General features: G+C 38.5%; 1 protein-coding gene across 3 annotated transcripts in view; it reads left to right on the top strand.

Annotated features, from left to right (window-relative positions):
- The window catches only part of grik2 (glutamate receptor, ionotropic, kainate 2), a 182,736-nt gene extending 164,025 nt beyond the window's left edge, over positions 1-18,711 (top strand). For 2 of the 3 annotated variants that reach the window (XM_068332729.1, XM_068332727.1), the window contains 2 exons: positions 2,046-2,296; positions 15,851-18,711. In XM_068332729.1, the coding sequence (XP_068188830.1) occupies positions 2,046-2,296; positions 15,851-16,015 (416 nt within the window). In that variant the 3' untranslated portion in view covers positions 16,016-18,711. Of the gene's footprint in view, positions 1-2,045; positions 2,297-2,592; positions 2,621-15,850 lie in introns of all 3 variants that reach the window. The other variant, XM_068332728.1, reaches the window with a different exon arrangement.
- The last annotated feature ends 1,522 nt before the right edge of the window (positions 18,712-20,233 follow it).

Raw genomic sequence — 20,233 nt, 5'->3', positions numbered from 1 at the left:
GCGAAACGAACATGAGCACTGTTGTGTTGACCACTATTATATTCGGGGTCTAGACTATATATATATATATATATATATATATATATATATATATATATATATATATACACAGGTATATACTGTGTATATATACTATTACAGAAGATGAAAAGAGGCAGTCTTCAGAATTAAGTACAACTATGACACCAGTCACATCACTGTGTTTATAACTAAGTTAAATGTACTGGAGGTCACACCAGTCAAATTTCAGAGGGATTGTTAATGCAGAGAGGTTTTTTCTTCTGGATTCTGGTTTACTGAGAGAATGTGTTGTTATTCCTGGCATTACTTACCAGATCGTGTTAATTTGTGAGCTGAAAAGAGGCTGCTGCATGAGCGCCAATAAAGCAACCTTTAATCTTTCAAATTTGAGAACAGTGGAAAGTAGGATGACAGGCCATGCTCAATCCAAGAAAAGAAACAAAGATGTTGTCTGCCAGATTAAAGTAGAGCATTAACACAAATATATACTTCTATTGTCTGTTCATGAGAAAACGCAGACACACACACACACACACACACACACACACACTCTTTGGTAGATGCTGGTTGACTTATTCTGACAGCAAACACTTTCTTTGTTGTCAGGACGCAGCTTTGACTTTTGCCGCAGCTGAAAGAGACTCAGTTCAGCTGGTTGTTGTGACTGATTAGTGTTCTGGGTGTAATACACAACATTAGTCCAAAACTTGTTCTGCAATTAGCTAATCTCTGGAAATTTTTATACATATATTCAAATATTTCTCCTTGAGGTGTTTTTCTGTGACAATTCTAAGTCACAAAGTAGGACAACCACACAGAGCAGTTATTAAGTAAAAACATCTTGATTATAACCCATTTGACACAAGTTTCTCACATTTGTAAAATCTCCACCCAGAACACAACTAAATATGAAAAAACTGTTTGGATACAATGTATTTAAAATACAACATTTTCAGCATAACTTCAAAATTTAACACCCTGAGCAGTTAATAGTTTTCTAATGTTTTACCGTGATTGTTTTATTGTATCATCACCATTTCTTACCTGTAAAACTATCACTTCTTTGTTTAGTAATTGCATCCACAGTAATCCCTCGCTTATTCAAGATGCACGGCTTCACTACATCACAGATTTTTAGTCGGTAGTCACATGATACCATATTCGCATGCTATTGGCTGACAGCATTGACTGACAGCACTTCTGTGTACATACGTTCCTCAACTTCCGTTTTAGTTACGTTCTGAATGGCCGGACGCAATGTGAAAATGAACCTAAGTTGTTACTGTACGTTCCAGTAATGTGTGACCGTTCATTCTGTGGGACAGTACATCCATTAATTCTATTACCAGTCTGTTGTTTGCGCCACGTAAACAATGGACGCAGTGTCAAACGTAAGATTGTTTGAACGTCTTGTACTACGGAGAGCGCGCAAAACTGAAAAATTCACTCACAAAAATTTTTGTTTTACAGTCAGTTCAAACGTAAAAACGTAAAACAAATGAACGTAAGTAGAGGAGCGCCTGTATTGAAGAAACACTTCTTTAATACAAAAGTGTGGGAAGAGTCTCTATAAGAGTGTGGGAAACGATGATACAGATAGAAGGTGGTTTAATAACAGTATGGGGAGGGATAATAAATGTTTAAATTATTGTAAATAGTAAAATAAATAGTTTGTCGCTAAATCGCGGAATTTCGGTTTGTGTGGGTGGTCCTGGAATGCATTAACCGTGACTAATGAGCGATTTCTCTACTGGCATAGAGGGGATTGACTCCAGACCAAGCTTTTGTTGGGCAGTGGTTCAATCAGTTTCTGTTGCCTGTAGATATCAATGATGCTGACCGCACCTCATTATAACACAAACAGTAACATGGGTGCAGAGATGCGTGCAATGCCACATGGCACCTGGCAGAAAATCGAACCCGATTTTCAAAACAGGTGTCAGTCGGTGTCGTCTTCGACACGCTGACGGGACTGCTTCAGTCATTTGGATGCTCATGTTGATCTTGTCTTTTTACTCCTTCAGGCTCTCCATACAGAGATAGGATCACTATTGCCATCCTGCAGCTACAAGAGGAAGGAAAGCTACACATGATGAAGGAGAAGTGGTGGAGAGGAAACGGGTGTCCAGAAGAGGAGAGTAAGGAGGCCAGCGCCCTAGGAGTACAGAACATTGGAGGAATCTTCATCATCCTGGCTGCTGGACTTGTCCTCTCTGTGTTCGTGGCCGTGGGAGAGTTCATGTACAAGTCCAAGCAGAATGCACACCTAGAGAAGGTAAGAAGTATATCTGACATTTATGTCTAGTGCATCTTAAAAAAATAAAAAAACAATACATACAGTATATCAGACTTTCTTACCACAAATGCCATGAGAGGTGGTCTTCTGTCAAATTCAGCTATAAACGTTAAAAAATGAGGCAAAATATATACTCCATATAATTTATTTTGAATATATACATGTGATTACAATATTTTACCTGTTTTCCAATTTGCGGAAACTCGTACTATCATGGCAATACAATGTCGTATGCAGTAAGATAAGGGTTGGTTTCTTTGCATCTATTCATTTAGGCCCAATGGCGACAACGAGATAAGAAACGTGAGGAATTCTGCTGTCACCATGGATCCAAGCTAGACTTTAACCACCATCTCAAATGACTTCAAGAAAAACTCCAGAAAACTTTTTTATATTGTATTTAAAATCATATAAAACTCCCGCAGACACTTTTTCCTGATACTTATGAGGTAATGTGAACACTGAAAGGAGTTCAGTGAAAGCTGGACGTGCTGATCAACAGGATAGTGAAGGTTTGCTCGACTGCATGACTCACTACATCAGTAGTTACGTTCACTAACTGGCACGACCCGGTTTCCGTTGTCCTTTTCCACTTTTCAAATAACAATCACACTTGCATTAATTAGTATGAATGAAAGCATTGAATGTTTTGAATCAGCACAAATATTTGCACCAGTTTTGGTGCTAAAACCACCAAAACCTCCAAAAAAGACTTCCCTTTTCGCTGTTCACCCACTGACTTTGATTGAGTCATTTTATGATGGCTTCTCCTGAACTTTTTTAAAACACTGCAAATCTTTTCACTTTAGATTTTCACTAAATAACTGGCAGCAGCTTCACCTGACGATTCTGTATTTTTTTTAAGGTTTCTTAGTGTATTTTAGAATTACAACTTATCACTCAAGATTTAAAAAAAATATATATATATATAGTTCATAACTCTGTTCTCATAGATTTACAGCACAATTCTGGTTTCATCAGTAAGTTAATGTATTAACAGTATGTTAACAGTATTTGAATCTACAGTGTACATTGTAATTAATGATAATTAAAGGGTGTTACTGTTATAGTGCCTCTTATAGAGCATCTTTCCGATTAGTCCCTTAAAATGCACAAAACAGCATCAGGAGCCATAACCATTAACACTGCATTGAGACTGCATTGGACAAGAAGAAGAACATTAAAATAAAATAAACAATTACAAATATTTTATATTTGCGCTTCATTGTTTTTTCATCTCCACATTTTGGCTCCAATATATCTCATAACTTATGCTATTTATATTTATATTTGGAATGGTGCCCAAATGATGGATTATTGATATTCATTGTTTTATATTATAAAGTATTGGTAGATTTTGTAAACGTGTTTTGTTTGTCTTTAAATGTGTAGCCATTTTGACAGATTTTTCAAGACCAACATATTATGTTCTATAACTATGTAGACAACAAAACTACAAAAAAAAAAAAAGCAAACAAAAAATAAACAATCTTCTTTGATTGAAATGAAAGAAATAAAAAGTTTGTTTCCATTCGTTAGTAAGAACCAGTAGAACATCGGCTGGTTTCACCAAAAACACCAGTTTTAGAACAATAAAAAAAAACAAGCCTTTTATGAAAAGCGCTAATAGTTTTTTCTTTAGTAACATTTCAAATATATTTCCTTCCATAAATCAACAAACACAATTCTGAGGAAGGACAAATAACTGTGCTATTGCAGTGATAGTGAATCTAGTGAGCCCCACAGCAGCTGTCTGGAGTCCAGGGGGTGTTTTTCGAACCTCCATCTGTTCATCCTCTCCATCATCTCTTTCTCAAGATCACAACTTTTCCTCCCTGAACAACCACGAAGCGTTCTCTGTACGAGTGTGAGCTGCCTGACTTTGTCCAGCTTCCAGAGTGTTGCTGTCTGTCGTCTCCCTCCCCCTGTCTTCTTCTTAAATGAGATATCCTGATTTCCTATTCAAATACAGGACTGCTTCCCCACACAGAGGATTAGGTTGCACTACAGTTGCACTACACCAGTATACAAGTATGACATTGATGCAGGAGCTCCACCTGGTTGGAGGTGCTCATCGCTCTACCTCCCACTGTGTACAAATTGCATGTTTACAGACCCCCTTGTGTGTGTTGTTTCAGGGGCCTGTACACACTAATCTACGTGAATATATATATACAGTATATATACAGAGAGAGAGAGAATAGATAGATAGATAGATAGATAGATAGATAGATAGATAGATAGATAGATAGATAGATAGATAGATAGATAGATAGATAGATAGATAGATAGATAGATAGATAGATAGATAGATAGATATAGAAGACACAGACTTACTATTATGTACTGGTGAAGTCCTGGATGGTAACAAATACTTAAAGTTAGATCAAAGCTTAGGATTGATGGATCTCTGGGAGCTTCAGTATGTTCCAATGCTATTTTAGAAACAATAGGGCAACCCTGACCACTTGCAGGAGTAGTTTTGGGTCTCATTATACTGATATTTGAAGCTTGGATTTCAACATCTTTGACTTCCTGGTCAGATGGTATCGGCCAAACTTGACAAGGCCTACATAGGTTATTCCTTGATTAGTCTCTAGCAGTCTGTCCGACACGTGATGTGCTGCTGTTCCAAGGCTTTGAGTGTTTTTATTTTTTTAAGCTAACTGTGGGGTGGTTAGTCTTCCAAAGAAAAAGATGCTCTAGTCTTGCAGCCACAACTTTTATGTAGAGGCTTTTTGATTATATAATCTTTTGCATATGACAGTCTCACATTTGAAGATCCTTTTTTTTGCTACATTGAGGTATTTGAAGGATCCTTTTGACATTGAAATGGAAGAACCCTCACCATAATTGTATATAGATGCCCCCCCCCCTGCGGTGTTCCTCTAGGAGAGAGCGTACATTTCCATAGTGACTCCAGATACCACTTCCTGTCCTGCGAGGTAGTCTTTCAGAGTAAAGCACAACTGGCCAAAGCAATGACTTGACTTACAGTGTGCAGCACTAAGTCATGTGTAATGTGGTGTCCAACCGTATAGAAACTACTCTTTTCTCTCTTGTACATCGGATTTGATGTCAAACCAACAATTAAAATATTTAGGAGGTTGATAGTGTTCTTAAAGAACCAAGAAGACATTATCCCCCTTCCTATACAGCAATGTAATACTTTAGACCGTGTCAATTGTCTAGTTGATGTTAATCATGCCTTCTTTATAGCATCCTCAACTTCTCACATTTTCAGTGGAGAAGTATTCAATGGTGAGGTTGATGGAGAAGAGTATGTTACCTGATGAGCCACCATGGTATCAATTTGCTGGCTTTGGATATGACAAGAGCAGACATCATGACTGTTTTTCATGATCTCTGAAAAACAGTCTCTCTCCTTTCTATTCCACTTGTCTCGTGTCTTATTCTCTCCACTCTAAATAGATTGGCGGGTCTTTGGGGGGGCTGGTGTTCCAATCAGAGTCATTTCTGCCAGAGGTCTTGTTTTTCATGCATACGATGCTCTCGCCTTGGTTTGATTTCTGTGTCACTGTGTTAAAATTCAGGCTTAGAAATAATTCTAAAACACATTAACATTTCGGAATTGCAGTCACACCATCCAGGACATGATATCAGTAAATAGAACGGGAAACGGATCATCAATGCAATACACACAAGCACACAGACACACACACACGCACACAGACACACACACACAAAGAGAGAGAGAGAGAGGGTCAATTCAGGTCCTATTTAAATGATTGAAATAAAAATATGTCTAAAGTCCACAACGTAGATGCAGTTAGAGTCCAATTGACTTTTACCAGTATATTAATACATAATCTGTACACAGTGTAAAGTGTACTAACTTCTGCATGGTCATGTGAGCAATCTGCACCAGCCAAATAATGCACGCCAAAACACAGGAAAACACTGGTGCTGATAGGTTTTAGCGTTAATACTGGATATAAGTTTGCTGAAAATACAATTACTACTTCCACAAAGTGGATGGGGGGGTTTGAAAATGACAGGGGAAGCTAACTGCAACACTTTTAGCTCTTTTAATCAGGATGTAGCTCAGCCTTACTGTCGAGGTAGTGAACTCTTGGTAGTTAGGCAGGATGTTATAGTACAATACGTAATGCTAGTGACATAATAATATCACAATTAGACAGAATCATTAGAATTAGACAGAATTATTACTATATATATATCATAACTTTCAACAAATATTTGGTGTTCCTGTACAGCCCGGTGATGCAGTAGGTAGCATTGTTGTCTCACAGCGAGAAAGACTGGGTTCAGTTCCACCTGGGGCTCGTCCGTGTAGAGTTTGTATGTTTTTCCCACGTCTGCGTGGGTTCTCCGGCTTCCCCCTGTCTCCAAAAACATTTGATATGCTAAATTGTGCGAGGTGTGAATATGTGTGTGAATATTTTTTTGTACATTCATGTTTTCATTTTACATTTAATGATAATGCAGATGTATTTAACACCATTTTAAAATGTTTTGCCTGCTTACACCAATGTCTTATTAATGCTCACGACTATCCATAATTATCAAGAATAGAAAATGCAAACAAAGAAGTAAAACTGCTGTTCTTTTCTAGTAACTACTGTTAAATGATAAAAAAACAAAAATACTGTACAGTATTAGAGAGAGAAAGTTATTAATTATTATTATGTTGAATTTCTCAGAGGAAATTATGTATAAACACTGCTCACAGACATGAATGCACATAAATAAATATGAGATAAATAAACACAGAACAGAAAAACACTGACAGTACAGGAGAAATTTAAAGAAAGATTCAACTAAGGTGAGACATTCAACTAAACAACTACAAAACACAAGAGTAGAAAAGAACAGGAGAGATTAAACCCCACAACCATTTAGCAGTAAAAATATATTACTAATTACAAATGAAAAACTCATGAAGTCATAGGGGAAGTAACAAATAAAAAAACAAACAAAACAAAACTCACATTCCAACCTGTTTCTTCTGTTCTTATAAAGTTCTATTCATGAAAAAACTGATAAGATTTGAACCGTTAACACAGCTTCAGCGATCATCAAGTTTTTGCATCTCACAGTTCAGGTCGGATCGGTAGCACAAACATTTTTGAAATGAAACTTGTGTTTGTACTATCATTAAATCTACCGTGTATTTTGCTGCGCAGCTCTTGACTCCTAAAATGAATAACATCTACTTTTGTATTAACACACACACCCCCATACAGCAGTGGGACTATTTAAAGGGGTCCTATTTTGAAAAAAATTGTCATCTGGCAGAGAAAAAAAGAGAAAAACTTTTTTTTTTTTAAATGTATAGTATAAAATATAAACTAAAAAATTATATTAAAGTAAAAAGTATATAAAAAGTATAAAAGTATAATATTTTAGACCTTTGTTTCGGTTTGATGGTGTTGGATAAAATATGCTTCAGAAAATTAACTTTGCTAAATTTGATATTTTACAGAACTGATTCACTAATGTTTCACTGATTCCGATGCCTCGTAGACTTACTGCTTCCTCCTCTCATGCCTCAGGGTTCAGGGGTCACCAGCTGTGTGAGAGGAGCTCCTATCGTCAGCCTCCACCTGCTGTTGGCTCCAGTGTGGGGCAGCATAGACGTAGTTCAGTCAGACCATCTGTGAACAGAACAGAGGGGACGTTTCTTCAGAATATAGCTTTTGCAAATTAGATGAATATGAATGCAATTTTTAGGAAAAACTGGCTCAGCTATAGATGGATGTATGCTTATCCCTCACCACATGTCAAAGTGTGTGTGTGTGTGTGTGGGCATGTGTGTGTGTTTGACTGAGAACACAGTTTTAATTATATAGAAAACATAATTCATTTTAACAATTATTATAATTCTTCACAAAATAAGCTTTTAAAAGAATAATAATGATTTTTAATTATTTACTGATTAGTATCATCAGTGACATACGTATATTAATAGAATAATTGGTATTTTGTTTTCCCAAAAGTTTTTTTGTCTTTTCATATTCCATATATTTCTAGAAGATCTAATAGTAGGGTGACCAGAGTGTACCCTGCTTCACACCCCCAGTTTGCACAGCGGATGAAGCGGGTTAGGGAAATGAATGAATGAATGAATCTAGAAGCATACTGTAAAATGAGAACATATAATTAAACTAACAAGATGGTTGTGGATCACATTTTATTGCTCTTCACTGACACATTTATATAAATTATTTATTGAGAATTCCATCAGAATGTGGGCTGTATGTCCTCAATTTGACAGAACCACTAATAGTTAAATAAATGAATTAGTGCATAGATTAATAAATAAATGCTTGATGTACGTATAAATCTACCTTCAATTGAAGTCAACTTGTCAAAAATCACAAAACAGATGATAACAGACAAGAAGACAGTCAAATATGTACAGGCTGACAGTAAAAAGACAGACAACAGATGGGCAGACAGTCAAATAAACAGCCAAATGAAAGACGGTAAATAAACAGACAGACAAACAGATAGTTATGTCAGCGTTCACCAAAGTCTGGTCACAAAATTAAAAAGCACAGTAACTGACTTCACAACACAAATTCTCTAGTTTGGGTTCACATAGTGAATAATCACTTAAATAATCACTTGGACTAAATGCACCATTTCCTTTCGACACTCAGCGTTAGATTTATGGCCCCCGTCTTCTCCTTTAATGGGCCGGCCCCGTTCCTGGAGCTACCCTCACGGTGTCACGGATTCCGGCCGCAGCTGATTGTTGAGCGTTATAAAAACTGTGTACGCCAATGATCCATCAATCCCACACGCCACAAGCAGACAGCCATGATGACGGGGCGTCCCCTTAGCATGAGCAGACTGAGCGTCATGTTCACCAATGCCTGGAGCTAGCTGGCTGTTAATAACATGTTTCAGAGTGGTTCAGTTTCAGAGTCGTTCAGTTTCAGAGTCGTTCACACAAGCTGCCGGATTACACTGAAAAATACCAGTGGAAAAATGGGCTACATGTGTGTTATAGACACATACAATTGTGGTTTGGTGTGACATAAATCACTGTGTCATCAGCATATAGAGGACGCTGATGACTTCAATAGATATATAGCATACAAACAGTGGCAATATAACTCAAAGTTAAATGAATGATATACTAATGACGGATCAAACAGTTAAAAGTTCAATTTTGAGTATTTCTATTTTTCATTCTCTTTGTGTGTCGTGCTTTGATTTTCAGGCCAACAAATATCTCTCATGTAAAAGTGAGGCATCTGCCGTGAGACGTGGTTCGTGATTACTGAGTCTGCACAATTACAAAACTGCAACATTGCCATGGTAACCAATACTTCAAAACCAAACACCACATGCTTTTTTCCAGATAAGAGATCAAAATGCATTAAAGCACCACCTACTCACCAAACAGTATATTTTGGAAAATTACACTATGATGCTCAGATGATTGTGGAGCGCAGATTGAGGATGGTAAGAGCTTTACCGATGCAAGAGACCCCCCCCCCCTTCTTTAGATTTGATTTTACATGTAGGCTGAAAGTAAGTCCCTCCTTTGAGCTTTTTAGATAATATATTTGTTTTCTTTCTGAATATGATGTTTTCCAATCTAAAATTTGTTTTATTTTATTTATTTATGCATATCTGTGGGGTTTTTTTGTGTGTTTTAGGTCCAAGAGCCAATTTTTAATCATTAACTAGAAAATATGTGTTTAGCCTTTTTCTTGCTATCTTTATACTGGCTAATGCCACATATTATTGTGTGACCATTTGTAGTTGTTTATTTAGATTTTCACATGTAGACACACATAAAGTAGAAAAATATAACAATGTAGTCTCACAAATGAAGTAAGAAAATCCAATTAAAGATGTGTATCAATAATTATTATAAAAGAAGATTGTTGATATGTTCTTACCTTAGTTCAGTCACGAGCCGTTCCTCCAAATCAGACACTAAACTGCGTTTCAGGTCACTTGTCCTGGACATGGGGAAAACTACAGTATATCCACTGAACATCTTGTGGCAGAACAAACAAGAAAACAAGAGGAAAACTAAATAAATACATACAAACATACATGATATCACGTGCTGTCAGGTCCATGAGTATTGGGACTTCGACAAAGTTCTCATCTTTTCGGCTCTGCAGTGTCAGTTTGGTGATCCCGTGTCCTCCTCCGTCTCGGTGGATCTCTCTGCTCCTCTTTTTCTCAGCGGTGGGTCGGGTCTCTCACATTAAGGGACCAAAAGTAATTGGACAATCAACTTAAAACCTATTTCATGGACAAGTGTAGGCTATTTTCTGATTATTTGTCATAATTAAACAGATAAAAGGTCTGGCGTTGACTCTTGGTGCTACATTTGCGTGTAGAATCTGTTGCTGTCAAATATAAGAACTAAAGAGCTGTCACTATCAGTGAAATAAGTCATCAGTGGTTTGAAAAAAACATTATGTGTGGCCAGATTAGCTGTTTCTTTAAAAGAAAGAACACACCAAAAGACCTGGAAGGCCATGAGAAATAACTGTTTTGGATGGCAGAAGAATTTCTTCCCTTGTGAAGATAAAGAACACACTCCATGTGTGTCAAAGTCAAAATGAAGAGAAGACTGACTAAAGAGGGTTCACCACAAAATGAAAACCACCGTTGAGCCTCAAAAACAGGAAGACCACATTAGAGTTTGCAAAACAACATCTAATGAAACATTTTATGGACTGGTGAGATCAAGTTGTACCAAAGTGATGGAAAAAAATGATGGAGAAGGAAAGGAACTGATGATCCAAAACACACCACCTCATCAGTGACGCATGGTGGTGGTCCTCTCATGGCGGGATCATATACAGTATGGCTGATAATGGAACTGGTTCCTTTGTTTTCATTGATGATGTGTTTCTGGTAATATCTGCTCATATTCAGCCAAAGGCGTCAGAACTCATTGGACGGTGCTTCACAGTACAATGTTATGCAATGGCTAAGTCTATTACATCACCCAAATCCAACTGAGCTTGTATTTCACTTTCTGAAGACAAAACTGAAGGGGAAATGACCCTAGAAAAATAACCGTCAATTAAATGTGGCCAAGTATTAAAGGATGAAAGTTTGATTTATGATCGTTTAGTTTGTTCCATTACTTTTGCTCTCTTAAAGTTGGAGACACATATAGAAACTGATGTAATTCCTACACCGTTCACCTGATTAAGATGTAAATACCCTCACATTAAAGTCTGCAGTTATATCAAATTTTGTTTTTTGGGTTGTTTTTTTTTTCATTCATTGTGGTGTATAAAACCAAAAAAAAGGTGAATTGTGTCAATGTCACAATATTTATGCACCTGACTGTATGAACATAGTAATTGTGGATCAAGCGTATATCAGTCAATATTACTTTATGGTGTTAAAAAAAAAAGATTTGCAAAAAACCATTCAAACTTCCTGCTGAAGTGACTCGTGGATTTAAAGTAACATATTCAGCCTCGTTAATAAGAGTCATCCCTAATTTAATTCACAGTACCCCAAGAAAAAAGATCCACTGCATAAAAGAGTAGGTGATGGTTTCCAATGTGTGAAATCATTTTCATTTGGGGTTTGGGGGATAGATATTAAGGAGGTATCATGCAGAATTAACACTAGTGTGGTCACAGGTATTGCTTCCAAAAATACTGCCGTCAACTTAGCCGTACCGTCCTGCCAGAAAGGGGAACGGGTGGGCATTCGCATATGTGTATAATAGTGCCAGGAGTGTCCAAATTATTTAAAGAGAAAAAAGTAGCAGTTATGGTTCTCATAAGATAACACTGACCATATCCCAGTTAAACATGCTGTTAAATCTGTGATATAGTTCTGCTCATAAGTCAATACACCCACACAGACTTGGATTTCTTGGCCATTTTTCAGTGAATATGAATGATTACATAAAAACCTGTCTTTTTCACTCATGGTAAATACTTGGGTGAAGGCATTTATTAAGAAACAAACTTAACTCTTTTTAAATCATAATGACAACAAACTACACAAATAACCCTGATCAAAAGTTTACATACTCCAATTTTTAATACTGTGAATTGCCCCCTTTAACATCAATGCCAGTTGGAGGCTTTTGTGATAGTTGTGGATGAGGCTTTTTATTATACTGATGGCAACGCTGCCCATTCGTCTGGGCAGGACTCCAGTTCTTGTATTGTATGAACTGCATATTTTAAATCTCCCCTATATTATATAAAATACATAAAACACTTGCTCTTGTCTGTAACAAGTCCATCCATCCATCCAATTTCAATCACTTATCTGGAGCCGGGTCACGGGGGCAGCAATCTGGGGAGGGATGCCCCTCTTTCCTTTCTTCTCTTCCGGGGAGATCCCAAGGTGTTCCTAAGCCAGCCAAGAGTCTCTCCATGTCCTAGGTCTTCCCCGAGGCCTACTCCTGTTCGGGCATGCCCGGAACACTTATTCAGAGAGGTGTCCAGGATGCCTGATCCACCTCAGCTGGCTCCGCTGGAGGAGTAGTTGCTGTACTCTGACTTCTTCCCTGGTGACTCAATTCCTCTATCTCTGAGGCTGCGCCCGCCCACTACAGAGGAAACTCACTTAAGAACAGTAGCCTCAAATTTGGAGGTGCTCATCCCCTTCTCACCCGTGTCGCAGTCAGCTGCATACCACCCCAGTACATGACAGAGGTTCAGGTTTGATGAGGCCAATAGGACAACATTATCTAAAGAAAGCAGAGAGGAAATCCTTTGGTCCCCAAACCAGACTCTCTTGGGCCCCTTGCTGCACCTAGAAATTCTGTTCATGAAGATTATGAACAGAACTGGTGATATAAGGCAGCCCTGCCAAAGTCCAACATGCACCTGGAACAGATTTGACTCACTGCTGGCAATGTGAACCAAGCTTCTGCTGGATTTCGAGTCTCAATGGAGAGTGAATATCTGGTTCGGTGTTCCACGACCAGGACAAAAACGGCATTGTTCCTCCTGAGTCCGAAGTTTGACCACTGGTCTAATTCTCCTCTCCAGTACCCTGGAATAGAGTTTCTCCGCGAGGATGAGGATTGTAATCCCTCTATGGTTGGAAACGACTCGCCTGTCCTTTTTTTTTTTTTTTTTTTGGAAAAAAAGGACCACCACACCGGTCTGTCAGTCTAGAGGTAACGTCCCCCTCTGCCATGCAGTGTTACAGAAACATGTCAACCAAGAGAATTCTGTACATCCAGAGACTTGAGGTGCTCAAGGCGGATCTCATCCATTCCCAGTTCCCTGCCATCAAGGAGTTTGGCAACCACCTTGGGGAGCTCAGCTTGGGTAATGGACTAGTCCACCTCTGGGACCTCACCCTCTGCTTCCTCCTTGGAAAACATGGTAGCAGGATTGAGAAGATCCTCAAAGTATTCTTTCCCCCGCCTGACAATATCCTCAGTCGAGGTCACCAGCTCCGTTCCTCTACTGTTTTCCCACTCCTGAGGCTCTGAATGATTTGAAAGAATTTGTTCAAGGACCACCAATAGTCCTCCTCCATAACCTCCCCGAACTCCTGCCAGTCCCGAGTTTTTGCCTCTGTGACTACTTGGGATGTGGCACCTCTGGCTTGCCTGTATTTGTCAGCTGCCTCTAGAGTCCCATATTCAACAAGATTTGATAGGACTCCTTCTTCAGCTTTATGGCATCTGTTGCCCACCGTCAGGTTTGGGAATGGCCACCACGAAAGGCAATGGTGATCCAAGAGGCTCCTTCTACAATGGAGGTGGAGAACATTGGTTCACTCTGACTTAATTTCCCCAATCTCCTGTAGGATCTGGGAGAAGCTCTCCTGGAGGTAGGAGTTGAATACCTCGCTGACAGAGGGTTCCACCAGACGTTCCCAACAGACCATCAAGACACATTTGGGCCTAACAAGTCTGTCTGGCCTCCTGCTCTGCCAGCGGATCCAGCTCACCACCAAGTGGTGATCGCTTGACTTCTATGCCCCTCTCTTCACCTGAGTGTCCAAGACACGGGGTCAGAGCTCTGATGATACAACAATGTCAACCATTGACCTCCAGCACAGGGAGTTCTGGTGCAATGTGCACATCTCTGCTTGAACAAGGTGTTTGTTATCGACAAACTGTGACTAAGGCGCATAATTCCAATAAAAGAACACCACTTGTGTTCAGATCGGGGAGGCCATTCATCCCAATCACCCCTTTCCAGGTCTCACTGTCATTGCCCACGAGAGCATTGAAGTCCCCAGGAAGAACAATGGAGTTCCCATTCAGAACACTATTCAATACCCCTCCCAGGGACTCCAAGAAGCCCATAGGCCAGAACTGAAAGACAGTGAGATTTTATTGAATGGATACAGGATTAGGCTGCATAACTTCAATTTATACTTTGAGGTTTGGACCTATACTTTTAATTTTAGTAAGTGGACCTCATTGAATATCCATAGTGTGAACCAGTAAAAAGGAAACGCCCAAATCTGACACTGGATTTGATTTCAAATGATTTAAGTTGAAAATCTATATTTGTGCACATTATGTTAAGGATAAAGGGACTCCATGACTCATCAGTCAGTATATCTTTTCTTCATGGGTCTCATAGCATGTTACACTATTGGGTTATGCATATGCATTAATCGCCCTGTGATGAGCTGGTGTCTCATCCTGGGCGTACTCTACCTCTTGCCAGTCGCCAATTTGGATAGGTTCCAGCAACACCTATTGACCTGTGGTCAATCTTGTCTGCAAGAAGATGAATGAATGATTGCATTAATTTCATATTCATGTAATCAATATCCAGTCAAATGGCTTCATAAGAGATTGTTTTTGCATAGTGTCCAGCTGTTCAGCCAAACTATGAATCACCTTTTGCGGAATAAGTTAAACTAAACAAATATTCAAATGCAAGTGTGGAAACACAGATGGCTGATAATTATACTATGTTTATGGAATACACACACTGGAAGTTTACCTTATATAAAATAAAATTAAAGAAGATAAATAAAACTCATTCTGCACTGAGACGTCTCCTCATGCTGCCTACAGCTACAGTGTAGTAAAGCTGGTGTAGGATCGTGTTTGTACTTCACCAGGTACTGTACATTTATTCCAAAGAGTTTTAGGTAGCTGTTTGTAATGACAGGATTGACATGTGGTCTTCAACTTTGACTTTGGATTCCATCTATTTTGTGACGTCCTTCATAAGTCTAGTGATTGAGATGTGTTTAAGGCGCACATTATTTGTTACGAATAGTAAATTAAGTTGAGTTGGACATGGAGTAAAGCATTGTTCACTGTGGGATATCGGTGAGCATATCCCAAAATGCCACGCTAATATAGAAGATTATTATTATATACTTCTTGCACCACAAACTGATGTGTAACACTGTCTTGAAGCTACTACACTGCCTATGAGCCTGCACCTCCATCCATCGTACTTTTTTAGAACTGCCTCTGTCCCCCTGCTCCTACAGTATTTACTGGAAATTCCAACTGATTTAGGATTAGTTATCTTTTTCCATTGAGTGGCATTTGGACAGGGAAGCCCACTGAAATTCTGTTTGGCTTTTTCTCCTCTGCAGAGGTCCTTCTGCAGTGCAATGGTGGACGAGTTGCGGGTTTCCCTCAAATGCCAGCGCCGACTCAAACACAAGCCTCAACCACCTGTCATGGTGAAAACAGAAGAGGTCATCAATATGCACACCTTCAATGACCGCAGACTGCCGGGAAAAGAGACCATGGCCTAACACGGGAATCTCACTCACTTTTTCACGCTTTCCCGCAGTGATCAAGAGTGCGTAGACATTGACGAAAACAGTAGGGGTAAATGGTGAAGCTGTTCACAGTTGGTTTGTTTTCAACATAAAGCATAATTATTGGGGAGTGTATCAATAAAAAATCTTTTCTTTTTTTAATTTATAAATAGCTAGGCATAAGAGATTCTACAATATTTCCTGTGGAAATAACTTGAACATGGGTGACATTTCAGTGAGTTACCTCACCACTATCACCACTTTGGCAATGCAGAGAACTACAGGTACCAGTGATTTCAAAAAACCCAGGAGTCAAAAGAAAGATTTGAGAAATACTGTAAGTTCATGGTAGATAAAGCTAAATGTGTTGTCAGACATTGTGAATGATAGGGTCAGGTACTGGACTCAAAGGGGTGTCTTTACTAGTGAGTATCGAGCATTTCATGCTACATTAGCCAGTACCAAATTTCTTTGTCAGAGTGCACCTGAGAAACACAGTAACTTAGAGTCCATCAAGGGAGGGGGGCATCAGCCCTGCAGGTGATGTGATTTTTCTACTCACTGTAACACCTGGAATGACACAAAGCTGAGTCGGACAACATTTTTAATCTAACCCTGATCAATGACTGATTATGTCATTGATATGATATGAATAGTGTTTTTACATCTTTAATACATGACTGTAGGTAAAGCTTTATAACACAGACCAAAATTCCCACCATTCACACAAACATTCATACAGTGCATGCATTTATTCTGCTCCAGGGGCCGGCTGCTCATGAAGAGCTGTCTCACACCCCAGTAATACAGATATTGGGAGCAATCAGTGTCTTGCCCAGGGACACTTCAACAGAAAGCGTGCAGGGACTGGTCATTGAACCACCAACTTTGTGATAGGTGGGCCAGGCTCAGCATAGTCCCCATTTGCAGTTACTTTTACAGGAGTGGGAGCCAATGGGAAAGCATGAGCTACCGACATTTAGGTAGCTACTTGAACAAGAAGCTGTTGGAGATAACCTTGCCTTTTTCTACTTTATCTTTTCGTTGCTCATTATTTAGCCTCACTATACACCTGGCTTCTTAAAAAGGAGCCCTTTAGTATTTAAATTAGTAAACTAATTATCTCCCACAATCCTGTGCAATCAAAATATTGGTTATTGCATAATAATTACGACAGCTTTACATGGAGTGACAGAAGCACCATAACTAGCAAAACTGTTCATGGATTAAGTAGACCAGAGCCTGCAATGATACCATTTTTTTGGTCCTTAATTTTCATACTGATTCTCTATTCAAAGGAAATGTGTTTCTATTCATTCTGTGGTGATCTTCCATCCAGCTGTAAGATTGAGAATGAGTGGGAAATTTACACTGTTGTAGAAAGAATACATTTTTCACAAACAATAACCTGCAGAACTTGCTGGGTGTAGCTGGACAGTAACCCAACCCTACAGGACAGATTCTCTTAAATTAAACCCAGTGGTGAGCTTGACTTGACAAAATGTATAAAGATATAAGGCTTTCTCACATATGATACTGATCAATACATATACTGTATATCATCCATCAGGCAATAAGTGATATCATTTCTCTTCAGAGTACTAACACTAAGTCTATAATGTAGGGGGTACGATTTTTTTCTATACTTAACTAATGTGGTAACATGCTGAGAATGCAGGGCAATACGATGAATTGTCGATGTCTGTGTTTCATCTAGCACTTACAGAAAATTTTATATAGAAGTACACATTCGAGCATCAACCAGGTAGAACCTCAGAATAGTGTAGGCAAGGCCCACCAAGTCCTAATTCACAGCAATCACACTAAAGATATTTATTAAATGTATTTATCGTTTCATTTATGAATCCTTGTCTACATCTTTATAAACAGGACTTTTACTACTGCCGTGACCGCCCCTTATGTCAACTCTTTATGGGTGCTCACTGTTTCCATTCCAGTTGAGTCTGTCGTTTCATTTTGTACACCACTGGCATTTTTTTCCCCTTTTTGCAGCAAAGCTCCACATTTACTTGTGTAAATGCAATTTCTATGAAAAGTGTTTTTGTAAAAAAAAAAAAAAAGAATTAAAGTTTTCTAATGATTTTTAACAACACAAAATGCAACGTATGGAGTGTCATCCATGACAGGGGGTTGGTCCTCCAGTCTGGTAGTAGGTCTTACCTAGACTGTATAGACACACACAGGCAAGCACGCACATAAGTGGACACACACACACAAGCATGCACACAAGTGCACCCATCCTTAATGGAGCAGATTCACAACAGTACTGCAAATATTACAATTAGTACTCCCATTAGTCAAGAGCATTCTACCAGTCATGTAATGTTGACTGGGAAAAGAAAGAAAAAACAAACTATTTTTATCATGTAAAGAAAAGATATTTTTAATTCACATGAAAGGAAATTGCTGAGAATAGTGGTTGAGTAAATATTGATTGCAGTCACAGAGAGACGCTAAAGATGATTATCATTCTAAACCCTGGTTATAGATATATTGTTAGAATCCAGTTCTGAGCGATCACGGTGTAAATGGATTTAGAAAGGACAAAGATGTATTTAGAATATAACAAATACTGAACTAATTTTGAACTTGTTGTGAAAACAAAAATGAAGTACAAGCATTTTACCCTTTGAAGTTGATGCACAAGTTTAAAGAAAATAAAAAAAATTACCCACAACTTACATCACATCTGCCTCTTTATTGAGTTCTAAAGGCTGGAGGATGCATGACAATAACAAACTTGATCTAGTCTGATTTTAGAATTCTGTGTGAGTGGTTAGGTTATACAGTATAGAACAATTAGGTGAGGATTTGTTCAACTTCAAATTAGTCAAATACATGCCTTAAAGCTTCTTCATTAAGATCAACCATTTTAAAGTGCGTAGTATATTTTTGAGTGGTCAGCCCTTGTCCTTTGAGGATGTGCCCTCTATGAAGAAAGTATTGCCTGCACTTTCATGCCAATTAGATATTGACATTATACTCTATATAAGAAAAGCTCTCCATCTGCCGTTCAGTCTTTGTTCCCACCCTCATCTATGGTCATGAGCGATGGCTTCCCTAGGGGGGTGGTCCTGGCACACCCAGCTGTGGGCATTTTCTTTGTTATTTCTTTATTAATTATTTTCAACAGCTAATCCTTCAAATAGTAATACTTAAAAATGTCTCAATATATGTATTAATTTTCTTAAAACAGGTAGTCCTCAACCTACAAACTCAGCGAAGCAATTCATAAGCTGAATTGTTCATAAGTCAATCCATCCATCCATCCATCCATCTTCAACCTCTTATCTGGGGCCGGGTCGCGGGGGCAACAGTCTCAGGAGGGAGGCCCATCCTTCCCTCTCCTCAGAAACCTCTTCCAGCTCCTCCAGGGGGATCCTCAGCTTTCTGACAAGGTGGAAATATATAAAAAATTTATTATTAATTTTAAATAGGGAAAATTCATTTGAGTTACGAGTAGTTTGACTTAAGAGCTCAGTCAGGTTGTATCTCAGGGTAGTGTTGGATGAGTGAGAGAATCCCTGAAGTTTATATTGTGAAATTATATGGGCTTACCTTAAAACTACAACTTTTAGAGTAGACTTCATATAGTCACTCTAGAAGGCGGCAGGAAATGTTATTTTTGTGTGAATATTTCATATAAGGTGGACTGACACACTTTGTGTAATTAAACATTCTTAAATGTCACCGTAAAAGGTCATGTGAAACACAAACGCTTATCAGAATAAGACAGCTGTTCACTACAGTGATGTTATTAATTTAAAGTAATGTCAGATTGGAGAGATGAGTAAAACAACACAGATTGTTATTTTCATTGGGGGGGGGGGGGGTGTCACATGAAACTGAATGCTCTTGTGCTGTGAAATATACATACAGTTGAAATAGTAGTCAACATTTTACATTATTTGTAACATTTTGTTGCATTATAACCAAATTCATTTAAGATAAGATAACCTTTATTTGTCCCACAGTAGGGAAATTTGCACGATTACGACAGCAGAGAAGAGGGGGTTCAAACATTCAAATCTCAGTCAAGCATACATACATACATACATACATACATACATACATACATACATACATACATACATACATACACACATATATACATACATACATACATATGTATATACATAAACACAGACATGCAAACATACAGATATGCATGTTATTAATTTTTTTAAATAA

The sequence above is a fragment of the Antennarius striatus genome, chromosome 14, assembly GCF_040054535.1.
Source record: "Antennarius striatus isolate MH-2024 chromosome 14, ASM4005453v1, whole genome shotgun sequence".
Taxonomy (NCBI): domain Eukaryota; kingdom Metazoa; phylum Chordata; class Actinopteri; order Lophiiformes; family Antennariidae; genus Antennarius; species Antennarius striatus.
This window is presented reverse-complemented; position numbering and strand designations above follow the sequence as displayed.